This window comes from Accipiter gentilis, chromosome 10, assembly GCF_929443795.1.
Source record: "Accipiter gentilis chromosome 10, bAccGen1.1, whole genome shotgun sequence".
In the NCBI taxonomy this organism is placed as follows: Eukaryota; Metazoa; Chordata; class Aves; order Accipitriformes; family Accipitridae; genus Astur; species Astur gentilis.
Genome location: NC_064889.1, coordinates 35,716,087 through 35,740,196, shown reverse-complemented (window position 1 = coordinate 35,740,196; position 24,110 = coordinate 35,716,087). Strand labels below are relative to the sequence as shown.

The 24,110-nt window shown below is 37.9% G+C and overlaps 1 protein-coding gene across 1 annotated transcript in view; it reads right to left on the bottom strand.

The window, feature by feature from the left end:
* Window positions 1-10,582, bottom strand: part of ANKFN1 (ankyrin repeat and fibronectin type III domain containing 1) — a 62,409-nt gene extending 51,827 nt beyond the window's left edge. Inside the window, exons 1-2 of the mRNA XM_049811768.1 lie at window positions 10,391-10,582; window positions 2,907-3,117 (exon numbers count right to left, since the gene is read on the bottom strand). Of these exons, the coding sequence (XP_049667725.1) occupies window positions 2,907-3,117; window positions 10,391-10,576 (397 nt within the window). The 5' untranslated portion in view covers window positions 10,577-10,582. The remainder of the gene's footprint in view (window positions 1-2,906; window positions 3,118-10,390) is intronic.
* Between the last annotated feature and the right edge of the window lie 13,528 nt (window positions 10,583-24,110).

The window sequence follows — 24,110 nt, the reverse complement described above, 5'->3', positions numbered from 1 at the left end:
CCATGGGATCTTTAAAGCCACAGGAGGAGAGCAAAGAATTACTCGACGCCTCTGACATCCAAAAGGTTGTTTTTGAAGAATGTTTGTCTCTAAGACTTCGCTTTCAGAAGCTGGCTTGAAGCCATCCTTCTTGAAGTTTGATCGTTCTTCATATGGACATCAGAGACATATGGCTAGGCTTACTGGAATCCGTTGGTATCCTAAGAACTGCCTGTTTACTGGGAGGCCAAAGGTGATATGGTTTTCTGGATCCGTGCCTACAATAAACATGCAACACATCTGATAGCACAACAGGACTAAGGAAGGAGATTTTATGCGCCAGAACTTCAGGTGATTGAGAATTGGCATTGGTTCAAATTCTCACTAAGGATCTGGCTCTATCTGTTTAATCAAGATTCTGATCCACAATTGTCAGGTCTTGGAAATGTGTCCAGTCAGCCACTGGAAATTTTAATCTTATTTTTATTTGGGTTCACATGAACAAGCCAAGCCAAACCATGAGTATATGATGAATAAGAGTAACTGAAAAGATAACACAGTGGACTTTGCCTGCTCCCCAACTAAATTAATATTTTAAATGCTGTACTCTCTGATCTTACTTACTTTGTGTTTAAGACATGTTGGGTTCCTGTTAAGATTTATAGTCTGAGCACTCCATGTGGAAATGAAGATCATAGTTTTACTTTCTATTGCTTTATCTGCTGTTCCTATTCCAGGCAGAAATCCAGGTGATACAGATGGAAGCTATCTGTCCTCCAGATCCTCTTTTCTACAGCTTTAGTTTAGGGGCTATAATGAGGTTTCGGCTGGATCACTATGGCTAATATAGTGGAAAAGCAAGAGCTTTCTCTGTAGGAAGCTTTCTGTGTGCGCTTGGGATGGGGAATTCCTCTACCTTGCAGTCTCCCAGATCTGTGCATCTGTCCTATACACTTCCAATCAGATTGAGAGATGCTTGTGTCCTGTCCCAAAATTGGAGTGGGTCAGAATTTTACCTTGAAATCCCCTCCCCTCCCACTCAGCCTGGGGAAGTCTTGCTCAACTGCCCACCATAGAGAAATGAAAATGCTCCCGCTGGGTGCTGTATCATGTTCTTGCAGCCCTGAGATCATACAAACAGAATGGATTTCATTCTAACAGGGCTGGTTAAGTACAGAAAGCAAAGCAGAAAGACTAGAGAAAATAGAAAGTGACTGCTATCAGTTCCACTCGAATGAAACCACATACAAAGATGCTGCGAACCTTTGTTTTGAATGCTGAAAAGAACTTTTTGCGTTTTGCTCTCAAGTAGCAACTGTAAACCCTTTAAGGTAAAAAAACCCAAAACAAACAATCGTTTGCTTTTTATTGAGAATGCTTCATCCATTATTTCAATCAGAAAAACTAAAAATCAAGATAAGTGAAGTGGAAATTTGGTGGGTATATTTTGAAATGGAAATGAGGTGGTTATATATTCATATTCTCTGTGTTCATAGGCATGTTTGCATTAATTACAGGAAATGAATACTAATTTATGATTGCCCCTGCTCGCCATCAGACTACATTTATTTACAGATGAGGTCAATGAAAAATTAGTTTAGTCTTTTTTACTGCTGTTTAGAACACTCAAGACTGTGTTTTCCTCTAGATTTGTCATGGTTAATGAATGTTGCTTCAGCAGTCAATCATGTACTCTAAATGCTGTCACACTTTTTTTTAAAGCCTCAGTCATGAACCATGACAGAAAAATAAACAAATAAATATAAAACTAAAAAACTCTTTTCACTGAGCAGCTACACTATGCAAAAATCTCCAGGGAAGGTTAAAGGAGGCCAGAATAAATGATAATATAAGTGCTGTGGACATAGAAAAGCAATAAAGGTGTACCAACACTGAGGGTCTGGCAAAAAAACTCAACACACATGCACATGCACACACACTCTCCAGTGAAAAAACTGGCAATGTTAGTAGCCTCAAGGTGCAATTTCCTGGAGCACTGAGATTGACATGCCAGCACTAAATGTTGTTAATTTAACTAACTTCAAATTAATGGCAGAGTCTGCAGTGGCCGAACCCCTCAAACACAGTCTCATTATAGCCTTGCTGGGAATGTCCTAAATATAGGCATTGACAGTTTAAAACAAATTCGCATACATTGGTGTATTTTTAGACACAAGTAAGGCGTCAGAGCTTGTGTCATGGTATACGGTTGATTAATTGGGTTGGTAAGTCACCCTCCAACCCACAAATTGTGCATAAAAATGCCCATGAAGGAATACAAAGGAGTTTTATAACTACAATATGCAGTTATAAGAAATATTGGTATTCCAGTAAAGTGAGAAGGTCTGTTTTGTGTTTAGATTTTCTCTGGTTCTGTAGAACTTTGAAATTCTCATTTAAGTGGGATTTTAGGCCATTTGAAGACCACAAGTGAGGAGTCTGTGGGTAATGGAAATGATAGATTTCAACACAACCTCTCTCCTGAAGGCAGCATAGCCAAAATCAAAAGGATAATCAAAATAAACCAAAGTCTAGACAACCCATCGTCCTTTCATTTTTGATGACAAACTCCATATTTCAGACCATAATCTCTGAATCACTCACTCAGTTCCTGTTTCCATATTTTTAAAGATTTTTTTCTCAGTATTGATATTAACTCTGCTGCCCCGGTGTTAATCACATTAGACGCTCAACCTGGTTCCTCAGTTAGTGTATCTGACAGAAAACAAAAAAGATCTACTGAGCACGCATTCAACAAGCGGATATTGCTGCAAATGTCCTCTAGCACTGTGGTACTATTGCTGGTATAACCATCTTTATGATAAAACCAGTCAGGTTTTGCGTGTAATTAGTTTCCCAAAAGAGCAGCAAACCTAACGTCCTACAGGCAATTATTTAAGTAAATTCAGTTTGTGTTCTTTACTTACAGTGTGGGCTTTCCTTTGCCCCAACGTGTAGAAGGGTCCTAGCAATAGGGACGTTGTTTGTCAAAATGGCAATATCCAAAGGAGTTAGTCCCTCACTGTTTGGTGTGTTCAGGTCCAGCTCCTCCAGTGTGTATTGATAAAGAAGAACCTGAACAGCATCCAGATCTTGCTGTTCTACGGCCTCAAACATAGCTTCATTGCACTGGAAATTCTGTGTATCAATAAAAACAGAAATTCAGTAAAACTTTTCAAATATCGGTGGTTTAAGAATAAATTGAGAAAATTTGTGTTTTGTGACATTGCTATAAAATATTGATCCTCCAGGCCCAGCTCAGGTTAAGCTAGAAACATGAAAATTGTTTGCAGCAAAGTTGAGCTTGGTCTGCTTCTGGACTTGTGTGCTTGAACTTGCTTCAGGTCTGTGGGAAGATTCAAGTGAGATTCAAACCCATATAAAACAAACCGATACTTATTTGGACATCTGTCCTGTAATCAAACTATATGAGCAATATTATATGTTTTCAGTGAAACTGGATGAAAGACTATGATTTTAGCAGAGTCTTGGACTACTGAGTTTTTCAAACTCAAAATTTAAACTAAAAATCTACAAAGTCAAGTGATCAAAATCCAAATAAAACAAGCTACTCTGGAGAAAAACCTTCACAGCTCCAGTGTGAGCTAGTAATAGGTGCTGTTCATTTAAATACTTCAATCATTCCTATGTGCTCAGATTTTTGCACTTAACTTGTAACTAGAAGCAGCTTTGAAATGTATAGTCGTAGAAATAAGACTGAAAACATTCACCATCTGGTGCGCATGAACAGAAAGTGATGTGTCTCAACAGCAGAGAACACAAGCAGCCAAAGGCAAGAACGTACATGGCACCGACTCTCAAGCAGGGAGAACCTCTGAACCTTTTTCTTACCAATGCCAAGGAGATAAAAGAATGGTATAATACAAAGAAACCTGTGGTTTCTTAATTGAGCTGGGGAGAAGCAGGTGCAGGAGAGTAGCATGGCCTGCAGGTTTCTGTTATGAGAACATCCTTCTGGAGCCTACAGTAATGACATGTTATTCGCCAAGATTCGTTAAATTCTTTCCCAGCGTCCCATTGCCATAATTACCCAATAGAGTTTTTTTCCTCTTAAGAATGAATTAGTAGAACCAAGAGGCCCAGCTGAGCAAGAATGGCTCAGCATGCGGTCACATAAAGGAATTGAGATCTATGTAGACATATTGTGCCAATAGGCTTACTAAAGAAATGCATACATAAGAGAGCAAGTAATGCAGGTACATAACGTAAACTAGCTTCCTGTGTCCTGAAACCCACATGGAGGAAACGCAGAGAAAATTCTTATGTAATGATGTGGGTTTTATGATATGAAATAAATACTGAATTGAAACCGTCTTCTACTGTGATTAGAAATTAACATTTCAGTCACACCAAAACTTCATTTTCTTTTTTTAAATTCATGTAGTTTTATTTGGCATATCCCTGTGCAAGGTTTGCTCTCCGTGAAACAACTCTTTCTGGAAGAGCACTGATCTGCTGGAACGTATTTTGTCTCCTCCTAAAACACATAGACTAATGGTTTGCAAGCAGTTTTGAAAACTAGAGTCCACAGCTAAACCTCTGAATTTGATCAGTTCTACAGGGGTTTTTTTCAGTTGTGCTTGAAGTTAAAAGTGTCTTCAGAAATTCTCAGGCCTGACAGAGATCTTCTGGTCTACTGTTTTGCATGTGAAGTGTTGGTACCACACTAAGAATTTGCAAAGGTGATGTTATCTTAAAGTTTTAATATGGACCCCACCTATGCTGAATATTAGGGATCAGCAGAACAACAGGTGCACATAAGATGATCTTTACCCCAAATTGTCAATATAGAGAAATGAGATACTTATGTTAGATGACTATCTAAGGATGAGATGAATGATGCAGCAGTAAAGCAAATCTAGGAGAGTAGTGCCAACTTGGGAACCTACCTTTTAGACACTTAAGTACAAAAGAGAAGTCATGCTGGAGAAATATTTTTTCTGTAGATTTCCATGCAGAATAAAAGATACTACTTAAACAAATGCTTCATCAAAATAAGCCTCTGTCAAATTCTTGTTTTCGGATGCTTGTTTACATTGTAAGATTCAGATTTAATTTAATTATCAAATATCTAGATCATACTTCAGTGTTAGGTGTAAGAGAAAAGTCTCAGAAAAAGAAATAGTTGAATGGTAAGCAGCTAGATTTATCATTCTTTATCTGCCCCTCGGTTCAAAGCAAAACATTGTCTTTAAGGACATATACTGTCATGAGAGAGGGCACATCTCCAGAAAATTTTAGAAAAGAGGGCAGCACATATTTCTCTTATTATAAGGTAAAACTTAAAAATGACAGAAATTTTTACTGCAATGCAGCAATGTTTCTTTTCATTCCAGTAGCTCCACACATCTGCTGTCTTGTTTATATAACACCTTATCACCCTGAAATCAGAGATCTTATTCTGGCGTTTTGCCCCTACCCTGAAGGGATGAAGTGCTCTGGCTAGAAATTAAAATAATTTTAATTAGAAAATATTTTAATTAATGGTAGGATTCTGATACATGCTATATGTCATCAACTCCCACTCAAGTCAATGATACACATTTAACAGCTGTATGTCACTGTACTAGGTACTCAAAATTAACATAAATAGATCATTGATGTTCCACCTAGAGGAAAAAAAAAAAAGCTGTGCTCCTTCACTCTTTGAAACTTCATTATTATGAATGCAGAACCGTGAACTGATAGGCTGTTTTTTATATAAATTATTAGAAATGCAAAACACATTCACCAATTCTCCCAAAATTTATATCAATATTCTAAAAAGCATTAATTTCATCACAGTTGAAACCCATTTCAAATTCTTTTTCTACTGATTTTGGAACTTCCTCTATACTGTTGCTTATGCAAATAAAGACTAATTATGCTTCAGAACCATCTGCATTTTGATCCAATCAGAAAACAAGCAAAATCATATTACCTTCCTAACTGATCACAGCTGGGAAAATCTACTTATTTAGCAATAAATTCATAAAAAGCTTACAACAAAAGGAATTGGTTAAAGTAAACTGAACGACTACATTAGTTTCCATTCCTTTCAATTAAGTTCATTTTTGGAAACACCGGCTAACAGTGTGAGAGCAGAACAAAAAGGTACAGCTGATGGTATTACTCAATGACAGGCTTGTGGTGCTTACTTAGGATAGGAAACAAAGTACTTTTTGCTTCACATTTCCACTTCTGTGGCACTGAGTACATACATGGTTTTCACCTTTTTTGAAACCAGAATAGTAATTCTTTTTTAATTGACTTCATGTACATGCATAAAGGTTAAATGAGTTTGCATTTGTAGAATGGTATCCTAAGTGCTCAATTCCGTTATTTGGCCTTAATTCCAATTTTGTGTGAAATTCAATACATCTTGTACTACATCTCAGGAATTTCTTGCATTATACAAAACCAAAAAACCCCTATTATAATAAAAAAAAGACGGCTACCTTCAGTATTACAGCTGAAATTAACTCAATGATATGGCTGACAAAAGCATTTGGCCCTTTTCAAATACGTAGACACACACTTTAATAAGAGATTTTTCCTACCTGAATGATTATGGTAAAATTATTTTTAAAACTTTGATTTGATTTTTTTTTAATTCGTATTTAGTTATCAAGATTTAGACCTGCCTAGATACCTTTGAAAATGCATCTTTGGATTTTTGTTTGCCAAATGAATTACCTGAAGTATTTGTGAAATTTTGGATTTAAGTAAATTGCTGAATAGAATCTAAGCACATACTTAAGTTAATTACTCATAAATGCTCTTGCAAGCCAATCTGTTGGCAAAAAATGTTTCACCAAAAGGGAAAAAATAAAAGCAAATTTCTATTTCTTCATTTCATTAGAAATCTGATTGAAAAAGCTGCACTGATTTAAACAAGAAACTGAGCATGAATTTTATAAGTTACTTCATCCAATCCAAACAATTATGAGACCAAATTGCAAATATCAGCTTTTCCGAATGAACAATTCAGACACAAGCAATAGGCCGAAACAGGTTGGCAAGTCTCCTAACTTCAAAGAGTGTAAAAACATGAGAACTGTGGCATGGCCTTTCTAACTGTGCGTGTACGCATCCCTCACCCACATAGCAGTGTGCATCTAGCCATGCTATATCTATTTCAGTCAAAAAACATCCTGGTGAGACAGTGAAATATCTACATTTTCAGCCATGCCAGTAAATTGCCCCATTTGGAAGTCTGCATCGAGCCCAGCTCTCCAAGCCTAGAGAAATATTCTACACACCTGACCAAATTTTCCCCAACTATCTGCTTTCACACAGAAAACAGAAATATATTTGAGGATTATATAGTTTCCTGCAAAAAGCTGATCATATTCTATGTAAAAGACTCTAGTATTGCAGCAGGATTCAGGAGTCTGCAGTCCAGGGGTAAGAAATTCAAATAGGGTAAATTGTAGTATCTTCAGACCCAAGTGCTCAATTTTAGCCCAGCTGGTATCGTCACAAATACTAACAAAAGCCTTCTGATTTCTGCCTTCATTCATGTTTACTAGATAGCTTTCTTCTGCTCTGAAAAGACAAAACTATTGAATTCAAAGAGAAACTGAATCACATTTACAAGTGATCAGGTAAAGTTTAGGGGCAGTTTTTACATTGCTTTTTCCTTGACTCAGTCCTGCAGCCTCTAATCATTAGCTAGACAGCTGTGCTATGTGATTAATTTATTTAGGTGTTACTCTGATGCACAAATGTATATACTGAAAAGGACTACAGTACTGCTTTGCAGTAAGTAATAACCATGTTCCAGTAAGTGATTCAGTGGTGGAGTGTTTAGAAATGCAATCTTATGTAGCTTAATTAAAATGAAGTGCCCCTTTCAAGATATTTGCTCTACGTCTGACTGAAAAAGTCCACTATGTGCTACTGGAGTTGGAAAAAACGTCAAAGTAGTTTCTGCAAAGATTTGTTTTGATAAACATGAGTTCAAGAATAAAGCTATTTTGGGACATTGCTATGTCTGCAGCAAGACAACAATTTACTGAATGGAAAGTGTTGCACAGCAAGAGAGAATGGAAAGAAAACTCTTCACTAGCCAAAGCAGAAAGAAAACAAATCCTAACAAATGTTGTTCACTTGTCTGGAGACATGATTTTAGTCATTGACTTAGCTCTGTAGCACATAAACTCAGTGATTAGAAAATATATCAGCCAGCAACTTGACCAGGAATATTTCCACCCCTTAACTGATGGTGTCCTTGCTATTTATTTTTAGGGAAAACTGTGAAAACAACAGGCAGAATGGCTAGAATGGGATCCAAAGACTTTTGAGTTCAGTGGGAGTCTATTCACTGACAGTTGTGGATACCAGCTCAGACCCCAGACTGGCAATACCTTGAGGTACCTACGCTCACTGTAGGTCAGAAGTTACAAAAGTTACGTCACTCCCGTGACGTTGTAGTGGGTTGGGGGAGACAAAGTTAGCACAAGTAAGTCTACATCCCACTAAACCACCACCCACATCACAATGTAAAATCGAGTCTCCTAATTATGATTACCGATTGAATAGGCACTCCCACCACCTGACAGACCTAGACTGGAAAGGGAGAAAAGTGAGACTAAGTAATTAGCTCTGTGGAGAGCAGAGGACTTGAGCCTCGGCAGCAGTACACTGCTCCTCAATCTTTGGGCTGTGCTCATTTGCCATGTCTCTTCTCATTAGTTAAGCATGACAGAAGACCCCATGCTTGAAGGAATATGGAATTTGAAGTGTATATTTAGAGAAACACTGGTCAGAATATATGCTAACAGACTGGCATTCGTTCAGTCTACATGTCAGTGTGCTCTGGCATGGTCCCCAGCACTAGTTTATCCTCTTCTCTTTCGCTTGCTTAGTCACACACAAGCTTGCAATTGAAAAGAAAAAGGAAAGAAAAGTCAGTGGCTAAAAAAATCCATCTAAAGAATCTTTTCCCACAGTTCATACTTAGAGGCCCAAATTCAAATGATCCCCACAAACCGAAAGCATCTGGAAACCCACTGCCTCAAAAGCACAGCTGTTGGCTACTATGCAAAGGCTGTTCTCCAGCTATCAAGACCTGTTTGAGTTTCAGGCTTCTCCTTCTGTAAAACAAAATCTATTGGCTCTGGCAAAGCTGAGACGAAGGAGCCATGATCCCCTGCTTCCTTCAGGTCATGGTCTTTCTTCACAGGAGAGAGACGACAGTCTTTTGACTTTTCAATGCCCTAGAGCTACATTTCACCTTAGCTCCTCCATGGGGCATGCATGGGTCCTCTGACTTCAGGAGAGAAGTGATCCTAGGGGATAGGATCATTGAACTGATCTTAAAATTATTTTCAATTCTTGCATTGATTCATATAATTTGTCTCAATGTAACAAAGATTTGCGAGTGTTAAAGGAGTCCAAAGTGTGTTTTTTATTCTGACAAAATGTAATATTTTTATTATCTGGCCCAACCATATTCAGAGTTTTGTCCTGCACTGCGCTTCGCATCTGCTTTAGTGCAGCAGGGTAATGGTTCCAAGAGGTGTCTCCTGGCACATTCACAGACACCGTCATAAGTTACTGCTCTTCAGAAGTGGAGAGGAACTCTTTCCTTCAAAATAATTCAGAGGAAAATTTGAAGGATGTGCCTGTTCTTCCTACTTATGGAAAAGGGGAATTTATTTTATTTTGGCAATATCAACAGCAGATTCATCTTCCTCCAGCAAATATAAGAGATTCTATTGTGCACTGAACTTACACTGTGCTATTATTGCAGGGACACAGTACATTCTTCAAAATGTATGTGCCGGAGGTTGTGTAACTTCACCAGCACTGGCATAAATAGGAGCACTTGTGAGTGTTGAGTCTAGCAGGTGCTTATATGCTTTCCTGTACTGGCACCAGAGTGCTTGACTGTGTTCTGTGATTAGGGTAGGGTACCCAGGCCAAACTGCTTCATGTGCGGTCTCCTTTTTCCGTGGTCTTATCTAGTGACCATTACCACAGTCTGTGAACAACCTTGCATTTATCTGTCACAGCATATAAGTTCCAAACAAGAGAGCAAGTAGAAAAGTGGGAAATTCTATTAAAGTAATCTTCAGTTTTCCCAAAATACTTTTTCTTCATTTCTTGTAAGAGAAACACTTGTGTATATATAGTTTATCCACATTTTATCACATTAATGCCAGGTTAAGATCTTACTCCTAAAATAAAGCATCACCACTTGAGCAAGGTAGCTTTTCTTTAGCCTTCAAGAAGGTCAGACTTTGTTTTGACACAGGATCATAAGTGATAAGTCTGGGAAGAATGTACAGTGCTGGTCAGGGAACAGACAAAGTGAGGCAATGAAAATTCTACAGAATAAAAGCAAACCGATTAGGGAGATTAATAGGACAGTAAGTTGGCAATTTGATAAATACAAAGTAATTACCATTGAGGTTTTACGGAGACTGAGCCGGTCCGATCGAGCTCTGAAATATGCTTCGTCAAAGGATGTATGACTCCCCTTAAGCTTCTCTGACAGGTTCCGATATAATCGCTTTGCCGCATTTGGAGAGGATGGCACACTGTTCTTTTTAGTCTGGAGGAGACTTAAGTTATGCATTTGCTGTGTCATTTTCAGCTAGTAGTTTCTAGAAGAAAAACAACAGCTGTTTAACAAGGTTTTGCTACGGTAGCATAATTGATCAGAACTGTATCATCAAAATGCGCATTGCAAGACTTCTATGGCAAAAAATCACTTTCACACACAGTTTTTGAACACTCAGAAGTCCGTTTTTGGGCTTTTTCAATGGCAAATTGCTCTTCATGGAATTAGTCGTGTGGATATCTATGGGGAGGGAGAATTAAGGATGGAAAAACTAAAACAGACCACTTCAGAACTATTTGCTGATTTGTAAAAGGACAAGGGGTTTCATTTAATGAGGGAAATAGCCTTTTGACAGAATGAGTTCTGGCAATACAGGTGTCAGAAAAAATGACACCCAAATGTAAACGTTAGTATACAATTTGGATAGCACATACATAATCTGCGTTTTGTCAGCACAATGGTTTCTTGAAACAAAACTGAAGCAACCGAGAGGAAAAAAAAAAAGTCTGATTACAGAACAGAATGCAGGACTGAATTTTTTAACTGGTCAAGTGACTTAAATTTGACACAAGCAAAACTGTGGCAAGACGTGCTTTATTTCCCACACTACTATCTGCTAGCAAACTGTGTGCTCCAAAAGCATATGACTTTTCAGTTGGGTGGGTGGATTCTCTTTCTCTAGAGACTCAAAGCAGTATTTCTCACAAAGGAAGTATGGCTGGCTCCAAAATATTTTTTCATCTCTGAACCCATCACAAGCTACTACAGAAAGAAAGCATGAACTTACATTTAATTTGCATTAAATGCTGACATGTTACCATCCAAATGAAAGTCCATTACTACAGAGAATGGTTTTTTTGTTAGAGGTTTGAGGAGAATTTGGCAGGGAGGGAACCTGCTCTGTGACCAGGGCTCCTAAGGCATTACGTTTTAGCAAATAACAGTTGAAACACAGAAAACCTATTTAGGCTCTGCTGTGGGCATAATGAGGCATACGTGCATTTTTAGTTTAACTTACCTATGGCCAGCTAGTGTCCAGATTATTGCAAAGACCTTACACTCTATGTTTTACAGTTAAAATAATCTGTCATTCTAACTATTGCTGTGTATAGTTTCATACTGAGTAGTTTCTTCCCTCAGTTAGTGGACAGGCACTGCCTTTGTCTACATATTGTATAACTTTATCATGTTCTGTGTTTGCCCTGACCATTTAGACTACAAACTCTTCCAAGAGGGACTGCCTCCTCTCTCTAAGACTGTCTAGGGTAATAGGATTTCCATATTATCTCATAATTAAACAATACTTTCTATGCTCTAGGATTAGAGTAATTTTTCCATATTAGGAAAAATTGAATTAATATTTAACTATCTGGAAATACTTAGTGTGGGAATAGTTTTGCCTTTCTGAAGGGAAACTAAGAATCAGATTTGACCCAACTGCAAGCACAGGAAACTATCCCCAGGGATCTCTAAGTGAAAAGGTGACGAAAACGCACAATTTCTTCACATTTCCTTTTTCCCCTCACAAGAGTGTGTACACATTTATAAGACAGAATGTCCCTCTAGAAGACCTCACAGTTGCAATAGTAAATCTGGCTACCCTTTCAGACTATCTTTTCCTGGAAATAAGCTTTAAATTTTTTGTGCTATGATACAAATCCTGTAACTTTCTGTTCTCGTGGTCTCAGCCTGCATCTAAGCAAATCAGACTGCAGGACCAGACTCTAATAGCTATTTACAATCATAAAAGCATTCTTTACTAAACACTCACCCCGCTGTTGAGGCTGCTTGTTGGCATGAATTGGTCCCTAAGATTAAAGACACCACCCAGGTCTCATAAGCTGTCTACATCTTCCTTTCTCATTTGTAAATTGTGGTGAAGCAGAGATCCTGAGCACAAAAGTATCTGATTACAAGTAATATCTCACATATTTTCCAAGCTCATGGGGTACTGAAGAGAGACCAAGTCTCTGAATGAAGAGAGTCAGAGTCAACATAATTGTCATACGTGATGAGAAGACTTTGTTAAATTAGAACGACAGTGTGTGCAATCAGAAGAAGGGAATTGTGGGAGCTGCAGCCCTGAAACTAATGTGCAAGAGTGGATATGATAAGAAACGAGCTCTCTGGGACTGAGGGAGCGACAATAATACAATGATTTTGGACGGCTTTTCTCTGAGCTTATGGAATAAAGGTAAAAAGTGAGGCTTACACAAGCAATTCATCCTACCTTTTAATTAGTACATGCATTTCAGCAGTCCCTGCAAGGACTAACTGAAATCACTGTCTCTTCAAATGAAGCATTTTATTTTCTGGCCTAAACAGCAAGCTTGCATAGCCTAGCTAGAAGGACTGAGTGGAAACCAAAGAACATAGCAAAATATGTTTAATCAAAGTCTCTGTCATGAGAAGTTGCTTGTTAATGTCAGACTAGAGCATAACACTAAAATTACGATCACCAATGCCAACTCACAAATGTTCCAGACATGCCAGAATTATTTGGAACCATGTGCTGGAATCAGTGTGGGTTAGGCTTTACTGTATGGAAGTTGCTGGTAATTGTTGGGTTTTAATATTGGACAAACTTAGAAGAGAGCCTTTTGTTTTACAGATGCATCCGTGGAACCATTTGGGAATATAAACATGAAACAAAATTCTTTTTAAGATGGTCAAATGATTTCATTCACATCTGTCTCTGTTTAGCATAGCTTCAACAGTTCAGTTTATTTTCAGATATTTATTAAAAATAAGCTTGAGAAATAGCTGATTACCCCCAAAGCTGATTACCCATCTTCCACTGTTCCATGTTATTAATATTTTAAAGAAACTCAGCAATTTTCCAAATATTATAATAATAATAATAATAATTTCTCAGTTACTTAGAGTAACACTTCCACCATTTCTATTAGTATATAGAGCTAGATTATCCTGCATAAATTTCTCCTCTTACCTCTGTTTTCAAGAATTTTTTCCTTTCATCAATAAAGTAGGGGTCAAGAATCAGTCCCAAATTGTGGATAAAAATAGGCCAATAAATGTTATAGGCATGTTTGTAAAGGAAGTTTCAATTTCCCCAAATCATTTGATGCCAAGAGTACAGTCATTGAATACCAAATACCACACAGTTAGTAGTAAACTTATGAGAGAAAGAACAATTTACATTTACCACACAGACCTAAACATCATCAAGATGAGGACAAAAAAGAAGAGTAGGCCCATCCAATACTTAATTCAAAGGTAGCTCAGCATACTTCACTGTGTTTGCTTTGGGATTAATTTTTGTTATTTGAAAAGCAACAAGCTCAGCACCTCTCAGTGGCACAATATTACATTATGGAGAAATTCCAAGCTTCGTTAACCTGTATGCCAACTTACTGAGAAGTTGTGTAGACATTTAGTAAGTTTACATTAAATAAATTAGGCATATCTGCTTAGTAGGACTTCTCATACCTATTGTGGTATTAGTAAAACCAAACAAGAATGCCTGTTATTAAAACTAACAAGGCTTATGCCTTTATCAGTCCTCCCTAGGCTGATAAAGTCCTCCCTCCATCTTGCTGGACCAAACTACCTGGTTGTTGACTTCAAGACCCTATGTTATCTGTAGAGAGGACAGCGACTGAAGGAGAGCTGATCTTGGCTGGAGATTTTTGGCATTGAGATGAAGAGGCATTTATTTATATTTAAAGTCATGCTTGTAGAAGCTGTAGTGCTTTCTAGTTCATAGAATTACTACTGTGACTCTGGAGGATTGAAATAATTACTAAAAAAGGAATTTTGCCAGCCTAACTCCTAAAAAACCCGATCTCTTCTCCAGCCTTCACTAATGCAGGAAGTGTATTTGTGTCCATCTCCTTAAACACAGTTGCCCAGATGTCTTTCACAGAATGTCTTGAAAGTCATCAAATTCAAGCTTTTCTTGAGAAGCAGAGAAGTTAGTTTCAGAATCCCAACTCTTTACAAAGAACAGCTTAACAGCAAGATTTCCTTTTATGAGGAGATATTAACTAGAGCAAGTAAAGGAGAAGCACCTCTCAGTTTCTGAACAGTTTCCCACAAAACCTGAAGGTTTGGTAGAGGTGTTCTAGTCACACATCTCCCGATACACGTTCCAAACTTAAGACAGTTCGCAGTTCAGTTGTCTCTATTTCAAGACGTACACTGTAAAAAGAAACTAGGTTCTCTAAAAGTGTTACAGCACTCCAGGATGCTGTGTAGTCTCAGGACCAAAGCAAATTTAGGTATCATTGGGCTGCTAGCCTATGTCTCCAGAAAAGCCTAGCAGCAGTTTCATACCAAGACTGCTCAGGCCTGTTCCCCATGGCATGGGTTACCGTTCATATTGACTCTATCCAACCATAGTCTGACTCCAGCTATTACAGTTCCTGGGGGTTGCTGGACCCCTTCCCACCTTGATCTGGTCAATGAAACAGGGTATACACTCAGCAGAAAACAATAGTGTGTTAGTAACCGTCTAAACAACGACTTCCAAAGACAGTAACAATAGGGTGTCCATATTACGCGTGTAAGCTTTTTCAGTACACAGCCAGAGCAGATCCCCAAGACTAACATTAATGTAAGAAGAGGACAGAGTCTTTTGTAATCTGTTGAAAGTTTCTCTTAGGTCAAGAGCAGGTGTCTATAGGGAAGCTAAATAAGCACTGTAAAAGTTGCAGCTATTCAACAACAAAACAGATGGCATCTTTGCTATCCACACAGAATCAGTGCATCACAAATGACTTGAAACATATAAATGTTTCCTGTATACTAACCATCAATATCCTGAACTAGTGCATGGAATAAATGCAGAACAATAAAGCAATAGCTGGAATAATATAATGCAAATGAACTGCATTTTTTACCAGTGTAATGAAACAATAAGATGCAAAACGCTACTGAAGATTATCACACTTAGTATGTTCTCTAGTCACATAGAAGGTATGAAATAAAGAAAGAAAAGGTAAAGGCAAGCTGCATATTCTGTAAAACTTCCCGGAAGTGTGATCTTAGGCTGTAGAAATGACTCCCGGGACAGCAATGGAAATGAGATCAGGCAAAATCATGGGTAAAATGTATAATAAGAAATAAGGAAAACAGACAGCTCAATTCACATAATTTGTAATTGAAAACTTACTGGTTTTTATTGGATGTTGGCATTTTATTTTTACAGACATGAACTGTTTTTTTAAAAAGGAGCCTAAAACTGCTTGTAAGTCATTCATTTTGGGTTTTGGGTTTTTTTTACAGCCATGTCCTCGTCTCGCTGATCAGGTGAAACCCTGAAATGTGCATTGTCTTGATTGAATTAACAAATCCTCCAACTGAAATGCACTGAGCCTGGGGAGATATCATTGTTGCAACCAAAATTGTTGCAGTATATCAAAGACTAACAGTTTAGAAACAGGTGGTGTCCAGAACTGACCCATTTTGAGATTTTCACCTAAGGAAGACTCTGCCCATATCTAGCATAGGTCAGAATGAAATGTTGGGGCCATCTCGGTATGGTTCAGAGTAGCCCTGTGTGGTCTGACTAATTAGCATTGTCACAGCAAGTCAAGAACTACAAGCAGCACATTACAAGGTTTCTCAGTAAAAGGCAGAACTAGACAGAATAACAGCAGCTCCCCTTATAACTAGTCACAATTAACAGTAGTTTGCATTTCCAAGAATTAAAAAAAACACAAAATGAAAGCCTTATGGCAGTTCTCTGGGGAAACAGTTACTGCACTACCCTGGAAATAACCACCAAAACAGTCTAATTTGTGTGATTATCACCCTGCTATAGCATGTACCAAGTCAGTGATCGAAGTCTTCCAACATGCATTTCATGCTGCACATACTGTAGCTTAATCTTTGTGATCGGATTTCTACTGGCACTTCTAAGCGCTGAAGTAACTGCTTTATTCCCCAACAGCGGGGTGCTTTAAAAGTCAAATTCAAATATAAATGAATATAAATTAGCTACCCTTATAAAAGCTTTTTTTTTTTTTTTTATTTGATTGGCAAATAATATTCACCTCCTTCAAAAAACATGTTGCAGAGAGAGAAAAAAACCAATCTAAATTATAGATCACTGTCTGTTGTATGCAGCACATATATGCTGCACTGGATAGGCAGGTGCACTAGTAGGACACAGCATAGCTGTAAAAGCATTAACTTCAGATTTTAGGAAAGCACAACAGCCAAGAAACCACTCAACACTGTACGTGTTCTTAAATACGTTTATGAAACAATTTTATACTTGAAACTAATAACTAAAAATATATGCATTAAAGAGTTAAATTTGACTTACCAGCTTAGGCTATCCAAGGCAAAATGTGAACAAGTTGCTGGTAATTGTCCACTGTCTTCATTCAATGAATCACATTGGCTTTGCTGTCTCTGCTGGTTCAGCCTCTGGGCAGAATGAATAAACCTCTTCCTTATACTGCATGAATGATCAGATATGAAAAAACACATTATTACTAGCAATTACTGAAGTCCAATATCACTGATAAGATCTCATTGCAAAACAGTATTTAACGCAAGTAGTGTTGTATCACAGGTAAAATGCTTGGTTCCTTAACTCTATACTAGCTACCTGTGCAGCTGTAAGAATGCCTAATATATAAAGCTCTTGCCTCCGTAGTCAAAGATGCCATGACTTCTGTATGTTTTTAGCTTGCTGTGTCCCTTAAAATTGATCAGCAGCACAGCGTGCAAGTAGAAAAAAGAATTACTGCCAGAGTAAACAAAACTGTGATTGTAATTAATTTGCCATGAAGTATGAGCAAAAAGACATTAATGCAGCCTCTTAAAGCTGTCAGTTTTATCTTAAACCAATAAAAGGGAGGGGAAAAAAAAAAGTCACAGTCCTACACTCAGTCCAGTAATGCATGTTGCATGTGATGTATTGTTTCTTCAAGCAAGCTATCACTACAGCTGCCTGCAATCATAGCAACAAAAGCAGCAACCATATCCATAGCTATGGGACATCTGCAAGATCATTTGAAAGCTCCCAGCCTGAACAGGTTACGCTTAAAAAAGATTATTAAATGAATAAGAAAAACATATTTTATTGATGCCTACATTTCAGCTAAAACGGATCCTGTAATGTCTGCATTAAGAGCTTCCAAAATAGTAGAATGGTCATATTTCAAAATTTTTTTTTTTTTTACTGTAGGGCAAAACCCACAAATGCTGGATCCCACAGAAACCCATAAAGATGTTAAAAAGTCAGAATATGCAATAATCATACACAGCCTTAGAATTCTAAAAATAGTGTGGGCGATAAACAACAATCTAGAAAATTGTTATCCTTCCTGGACAGTCCACCAGGTTAAATTCATGTAACCAGAACACTCCTGTGTAACATCTGGCAATAAAGAAAAAATAAACCACACTAATCCCTGGGTCTGTCTTAGCCAATGATCATTAATATCTACAGAAAAGGTATTTTTTTATTGTTTTTAAAGTTATACTGGAACTACTGTTACAAACTGCTGAAAAAATTTCACTGTCTTTATTCAGACATGATGCTTGATTTTTGGAAGATGTTGGAAACCTCCCAAAAGCTGGTGACCAGTCTGATTCTCCCACCCTTCAAAACTCAGTTAAGGGTACTGTACCTCATACCAAATACTGTCCTTTTGCCAAAGGAGCTGAAGCTACTGTAGTCCTGGGCCTGACCTTTGTACGTCGTGGCACTTGAACCTATTCTATACTTTTTACATCAATCTGGATAGGGACCAAACCATTTTTTGAGAGATTTTCTGTGTGTACATATGCACGCATATATATGTGTGTGTATGTAAACACGCATATGCATATATTTCAAAGACATAACAAAAACATCAAATGCAACTACCTGCATGTTTTCCTGCAGCAGAGAATTACAAAGTGCTGTGACGGTACGCTATGCACAACATTCCTTCTCCTATACCATGACAATCACAGGCTATACGTGTATAGGATTCCCTCTTTTGTTCTGCTGCTTCTAAGGATCATTAGTCAGAAGGCTGGAGGACAGCTGACTGAGGTCACTGCTCCTTGCCAACAGGGGGAAGATCTGAAATCTTTTGAAAACCGAGTACCTCTCTAACACTGGGATACTATCTGGAAAAAAAATGCTGAAAATCTGAAATGTCTAAATTAGTTAAAATTAAATGTAAGTATAAAAATTCCATTTTCAGTGCTGTGCTGAATTAGGGATGATTCTTCTGAGTCAAAATCCCTAATTAAGTTTTTTTTTGTCTGTATAGACCACATCTATGGAACTCACTTGTGAGGGAATTCTCAATTTCCAGCTGTTTTCAGGGGAAAAATCTAAAGTAAATTTACTGAAACTAGTCTATTCTTAAACATTTTTCTAGCAATTCCTCATTGTGGGTCAATACTCCCCTTTGTCTTTTTTGGTTTTTTCCCTTCAGCTTGGTGGAAAGTAGACCTTTTGCAGCTGCCATTTCAATTTTTATAATGCTTAATACTTTTCTATTGCTACCCAAATATTATTTAGTAGAATAATAAAAGACAAGATGTTTTCTTGCCCAAGCTAGTTCTGTGAAAGACAGTTAGTTTGTTTACATCAAGTAAACATATTTCTAATCTTCCTGCCATAGGAATTTAAGTTCACTATTAAGCTGTTCAAAAGCCAGAAGATATAAATGAACACTCAGTAAGAAAAGTAAACATAAATTTACCAGATGATAAAAACATGAAATCAATTACTAAAAATAATGAATGAATGTGTGTAAATAAGTGTGAGAGGCACCTACATCTATTTCTGGAAACGGAGAAGACTAAAAGACGTACAGAAAACAAAACCCTGGGTTTATGATAAAACACATGCGAGCAGATCCGTTAGTCTGATCTTGTACAGAAACCTGCATGTTCTTAGCCTTTGATGCTTCCATTAGATGGGTCAAAGATATCAGTGGTTTATTATTTCATTTGCCTATATTTCACGCTTATTAGTTGAACAGAATATCTTGTTTGCTGTGCTTACACTACTTACTTTAACCTATTGTGACAGATTTTCATTCCATGTCTGATCCCTCTAAAAGTTTACCTACCTACAGCACACATCATGAGCTGATTCTACAAGCTATTATTGTTATTGCTGTTGCTAAAGCTGCACATTTTTATGAAGATGTACGTTTAGGGGTACATTTCATTTAAAGAGGCCACCCAAGTTGGCCGATTAACTGACACGTTTACCAAAACGCTTACCCCGTATTGTTCTCAGCTTTACACACCACAGATATTTTTAGCAGCCAGGCAGCACATTGTACTGGCCATTAATTCCATCTAGCAAATTCTGTTTCTTCTGGACACCGGTAACGTTTCTGGGATGACGGAGGCTGTTCTCATGCGGAGGATGAGAAGCTCACAAAGCTGTTCTGCCTAAAATCTCAGGGCAGCCGGAGACGTTCCCTTTCAGTTCGTCAATCAATAGGTGGCAGTATTCACCCAGCTCTTCCAAAGCCTGATGTGGTCCATGGAGCAGCAGCCTCACGCAGGTATTACATTTGTCCCAAGTACACGATGTCCAACCCTCCGTCGCAGATGGTATTTCAGCAGCAAGCACGTCCTCCATATACAGAAACGAACGTTCCTACGTTTTATGTCGCCTTGTGTTTCGGCACTACGCGTGCACTGAATTTGTGAAAAAAGCTTGGTAGACCAATAGTCTAGAAACTGGGTGGGAGCAGCTCGTTCAAAATGTTTGAGTGCACAGAAACGCACTCAAACATTTTGAATTTGAAAACTTTGCACGGAGCCTGACTTTACTTCCTAATCAGACAATGGTAAAACTGTCATCATCATTAGAGACAAAGCTGTAGTTTAGACTGTTCATAATGCCCCTAAAAGAACAAATACTGCTCAAATGTCAGATCTGACATCCCGTTCACTTGTTGTGGCCAAGGTTGGGGAATGTAGCCAGGCAGATTGGATACCTGGGAATGGGATCTCCAGCCTCCATCCCAAAGTAACACGGTCAGACAAACTCTGTCTGGCACCTGTATGCTCTCTCATTTTGGAAATCCATGACTAGAAAGGTGGTTAAGTGACTCTTGACCTTGAAACAAGATATTGGGGTGGTTTTTTCATACAGCTGAAGGTATACAGTAGGAAAGGTAAAAAAACCAACAAACCCACACCCCCCAAAAAACAAACCAAAAAAACCCAAACAAGCCTATAAAAGTATATCTATCTTTGTCCCCACACTTATTCTTTCTTGCAAACTTTTTATACATATAAGCTCCTGTAGTAAACTCCAACTCTGGTTTTGGCAATTTCTGCTGCTCTGGCTCCTTGTTTACCTATCATCTTTCACACATACCCTTTTGCCAATTTGTTAATTCTCTGTCCTATTCCCTGGTTTCTTGTGTTTCCTCAAGGACATCGATCTGAGTCTTACTGTTTCACTAGCTCCTTTAGGCAGTGTTCTTGATCCAAATCCATAGCAAATAACCCATTATCCACAGAGACACAGAAGTATTCAGTGTATTCATAAAAAAAGACAAATATTTCCCAGTTCATCAGTCATAGACGTGATCAAACTCAAGAAATTCTGAAATTGTGAGTGAAGAAAAAATAATTGTGTTTGGACTAAGTTTAGAAAATTTCCCAATGAAATAATTTTCCCAAGTGTTTTGAAATATTTGAGACGCCCGTGATGTAAGCGACTACAAGAAACTGAGCTTGGCAGCCCCAGCTCCTCCAGACTTCCTGCCTTAGCTGTGGTTCCTAATCTACAGTCCGCTCAGCACAACCTGGATTTCAACACACTCGGGCTCTGCCACAGGGCTGAAGCTGGCAGATACACCAGTGCCTGGGGCTTGCAGACTCCCACTTCCACAGGAACGGACACGGAGGCCAGGAGTTCTCCAGCTGTATGGCAGCAGTGCCTTGGAACTGCAGACCCTGGTTGCTTATATTTCAGAGTACGGTTTTAGACAAACTAGCAGGAAACCAGAACTGTTTGGTCAGAACTCTTTAAAGACAGCATGGTTTTTGTACCGTTTGTTTTTGACAAAGTGGCTTCCCCCCCCCCCCCCCGCCCAGTCCTTTTAATTGGAAAATTCCTGAGAATAATCATCCCTGGCTGCAGTGGAATAGAATCGGTCCTGGAGTGTTTGAGCCACAAAACACTAGTCATTTGGGATCATTTGGAGTGTAAGTTAAGGTGAACAAAAATACCTTAGTATAAGAAGTTCATCAGCTCCTTAAAGCCATTACTGTTTGAAACAAGGAATCAAAGAGCAGCCACTGGTACCCTAAGTGATGAACATACATATCAAGAGGTGCTCATCAACATTGCTTGACAAAAATGCTGCCCTATTGCAAAAACAATGTAGAGCAGAATGCTCTTTGCTAATGGTTCCTGCAATTGTTCTCCATATTAGGAAAAAACCTAAAACTTATGCAAACACATCCATCTTCATAAAGCTTATAAAGGCACATACAGGCCATTAGACATATCTGAAGATATTGCTGTTCCTCAGAAACAATTACCCAGCTGAACATCATAGAAATAATGAAGTTGTCAGCAACAACAGCGCAACTGTGTTGTTTTGTCAGTCTCATGTTGATTATGCTATCTAGTCAGACACTCCATATAGAGATAATTTATGCCATGTATTGTTTGGCCATGACTACTCCCAGCTGCACTGCATTTAATCCAAGTTACAGCAGAACATTTTACAAACAGAAATTAACAAGCTTTTCATAGCTGGCAATTTCTAGATTAGGAAAGAATAAAGAAAAAACAGGATTTACCAAAACTGAGCATGGAACAAAGCTGAACAAAGGCAGAGATGCATGAGTCCACACAAGCACTTTTTTAAAAAAACCCCAAACTATAGCTATAAAGTGATGCTGTCTTCAAAGATCAGAACAATTTTTAGGGTTGTGACATGGTCACTAAAAGGACCAAAAGGAACTTATAAATATATAGATAGGTATCATTGCAACTTTTGTATGATTACAGTAATTAGCAATGTACTTACTAATATAAGGCCTATTTCTGAAGGTGAATCTCCTTGTTCTTCAAAACTTGATGTATAAGAGCACCTATTATAAAGCACTAAAAAAAGTGTCATTATTTTTCATAATGAGTAAAGAAACAACTTTGATGATAACAGAAGAACAACTTCCTATTATTCTGTGAAACCCAAGCAGTGTTTATTTCACTAAACAGATATTCCTGTTTGCCCTGATAAAAGCAGAAATCTCTTTAAGGGCAAAAATTTCTCTTTAACAAATATTTTATAGTGATTAAAATCAGGCATTTCAAAAAAATAAGAATAAAGTACTCTTTCAGAAAAGCTTTGATACTGAGGACAAGGAGTAGGAGGAGGGGGATTATTTTCAAAGGCTAACGTTTACCTGGGGATAATAATTTTTCCAGATCCTGATAGAGGCAGACTATTCTAGATAACAACAGTTCAAAACAAGAGCCTATTTGTCTGCATTATCAGAGAAAGAACCACAAGGAGATCTGTCTTACTAGACCGGCTTTGGTGAATAGCCCCACGGGTTATTTCTGTAATAGAGAAACATCACACTTCTTGGCTGTGATAGTTTTACACAGGCTGGAATTCATACTGCAATCATTTGGTCTGATGTGACTGTTCATTTACATTTTAGTTAAAATGAAAATAACTCTGAGGAGTTCCAAACCAGTCTCTCACAGGAGCAATACAAAAACCTAAAAAGAATAGAATTGATTTCTGTGAAGTAACTCCAGGCTTTCCACTGCAATTCTATTTCACATTGAGTTAAAAAGCACATTTAAACATTCATTTTTGCTGAGCATTTATGATAGCTTTCAAATCATGAATATCCAAGGTTTACTACAGAGGCAATGTATATGGACATAAAAGAGTTTTTGTTAAGCCTTTTTATAATTTATAGAGGCAAGGACATATGATTATGTATACTTTACAAGGGGTACAAGGCACAGCAAAATCGGGGGCAAAACTCAAAATATGTGATTGTTCTTTCCTGAAGTCCAACCTTTCAATAAAATAAAATTAAAATGCAGGAAATGCAACCAAATCTTCCCTGTGTAGAATATAGGAGATCTGTAACATACTTTGCCAAAAAGAATTGCTTTTTTATTGCAGTGGAAGCTTTTAAAATACGTAGCAGTTACAATAGCAGTTCACAAAAATATCCTCTCGTCACTTTCCTTAAGCGCTAAAACTGAGGAATCTCTTTCCTTTCAATTAGTTATGTCAGCTTCTCAGTAAGCAATAAACATTATTACTAGTCCTCACTTTGTTGCCACGAGTCCCATCACCACCACTACAAATGAGAACAGAATAGAAACTGATCATTGCTCTCTGATGAGCACATACTTTTTGGATAGATTAAGTTCACAATTTCTCTTTCCATTCCTCCATCTTCCTCATGCCGTAACTACTGCATCAATCAACACCAAAGGGGAGAAATTAATCTGAAATAAATTCCTACTTTTCATGGCGGGCTGCAGCAAACATTACTCTGTTTTCCAACAGGTCAAAGATAATTTGATTCAGACCATGAGATTCTTGGTTTTATTTCCCACATTCAAATT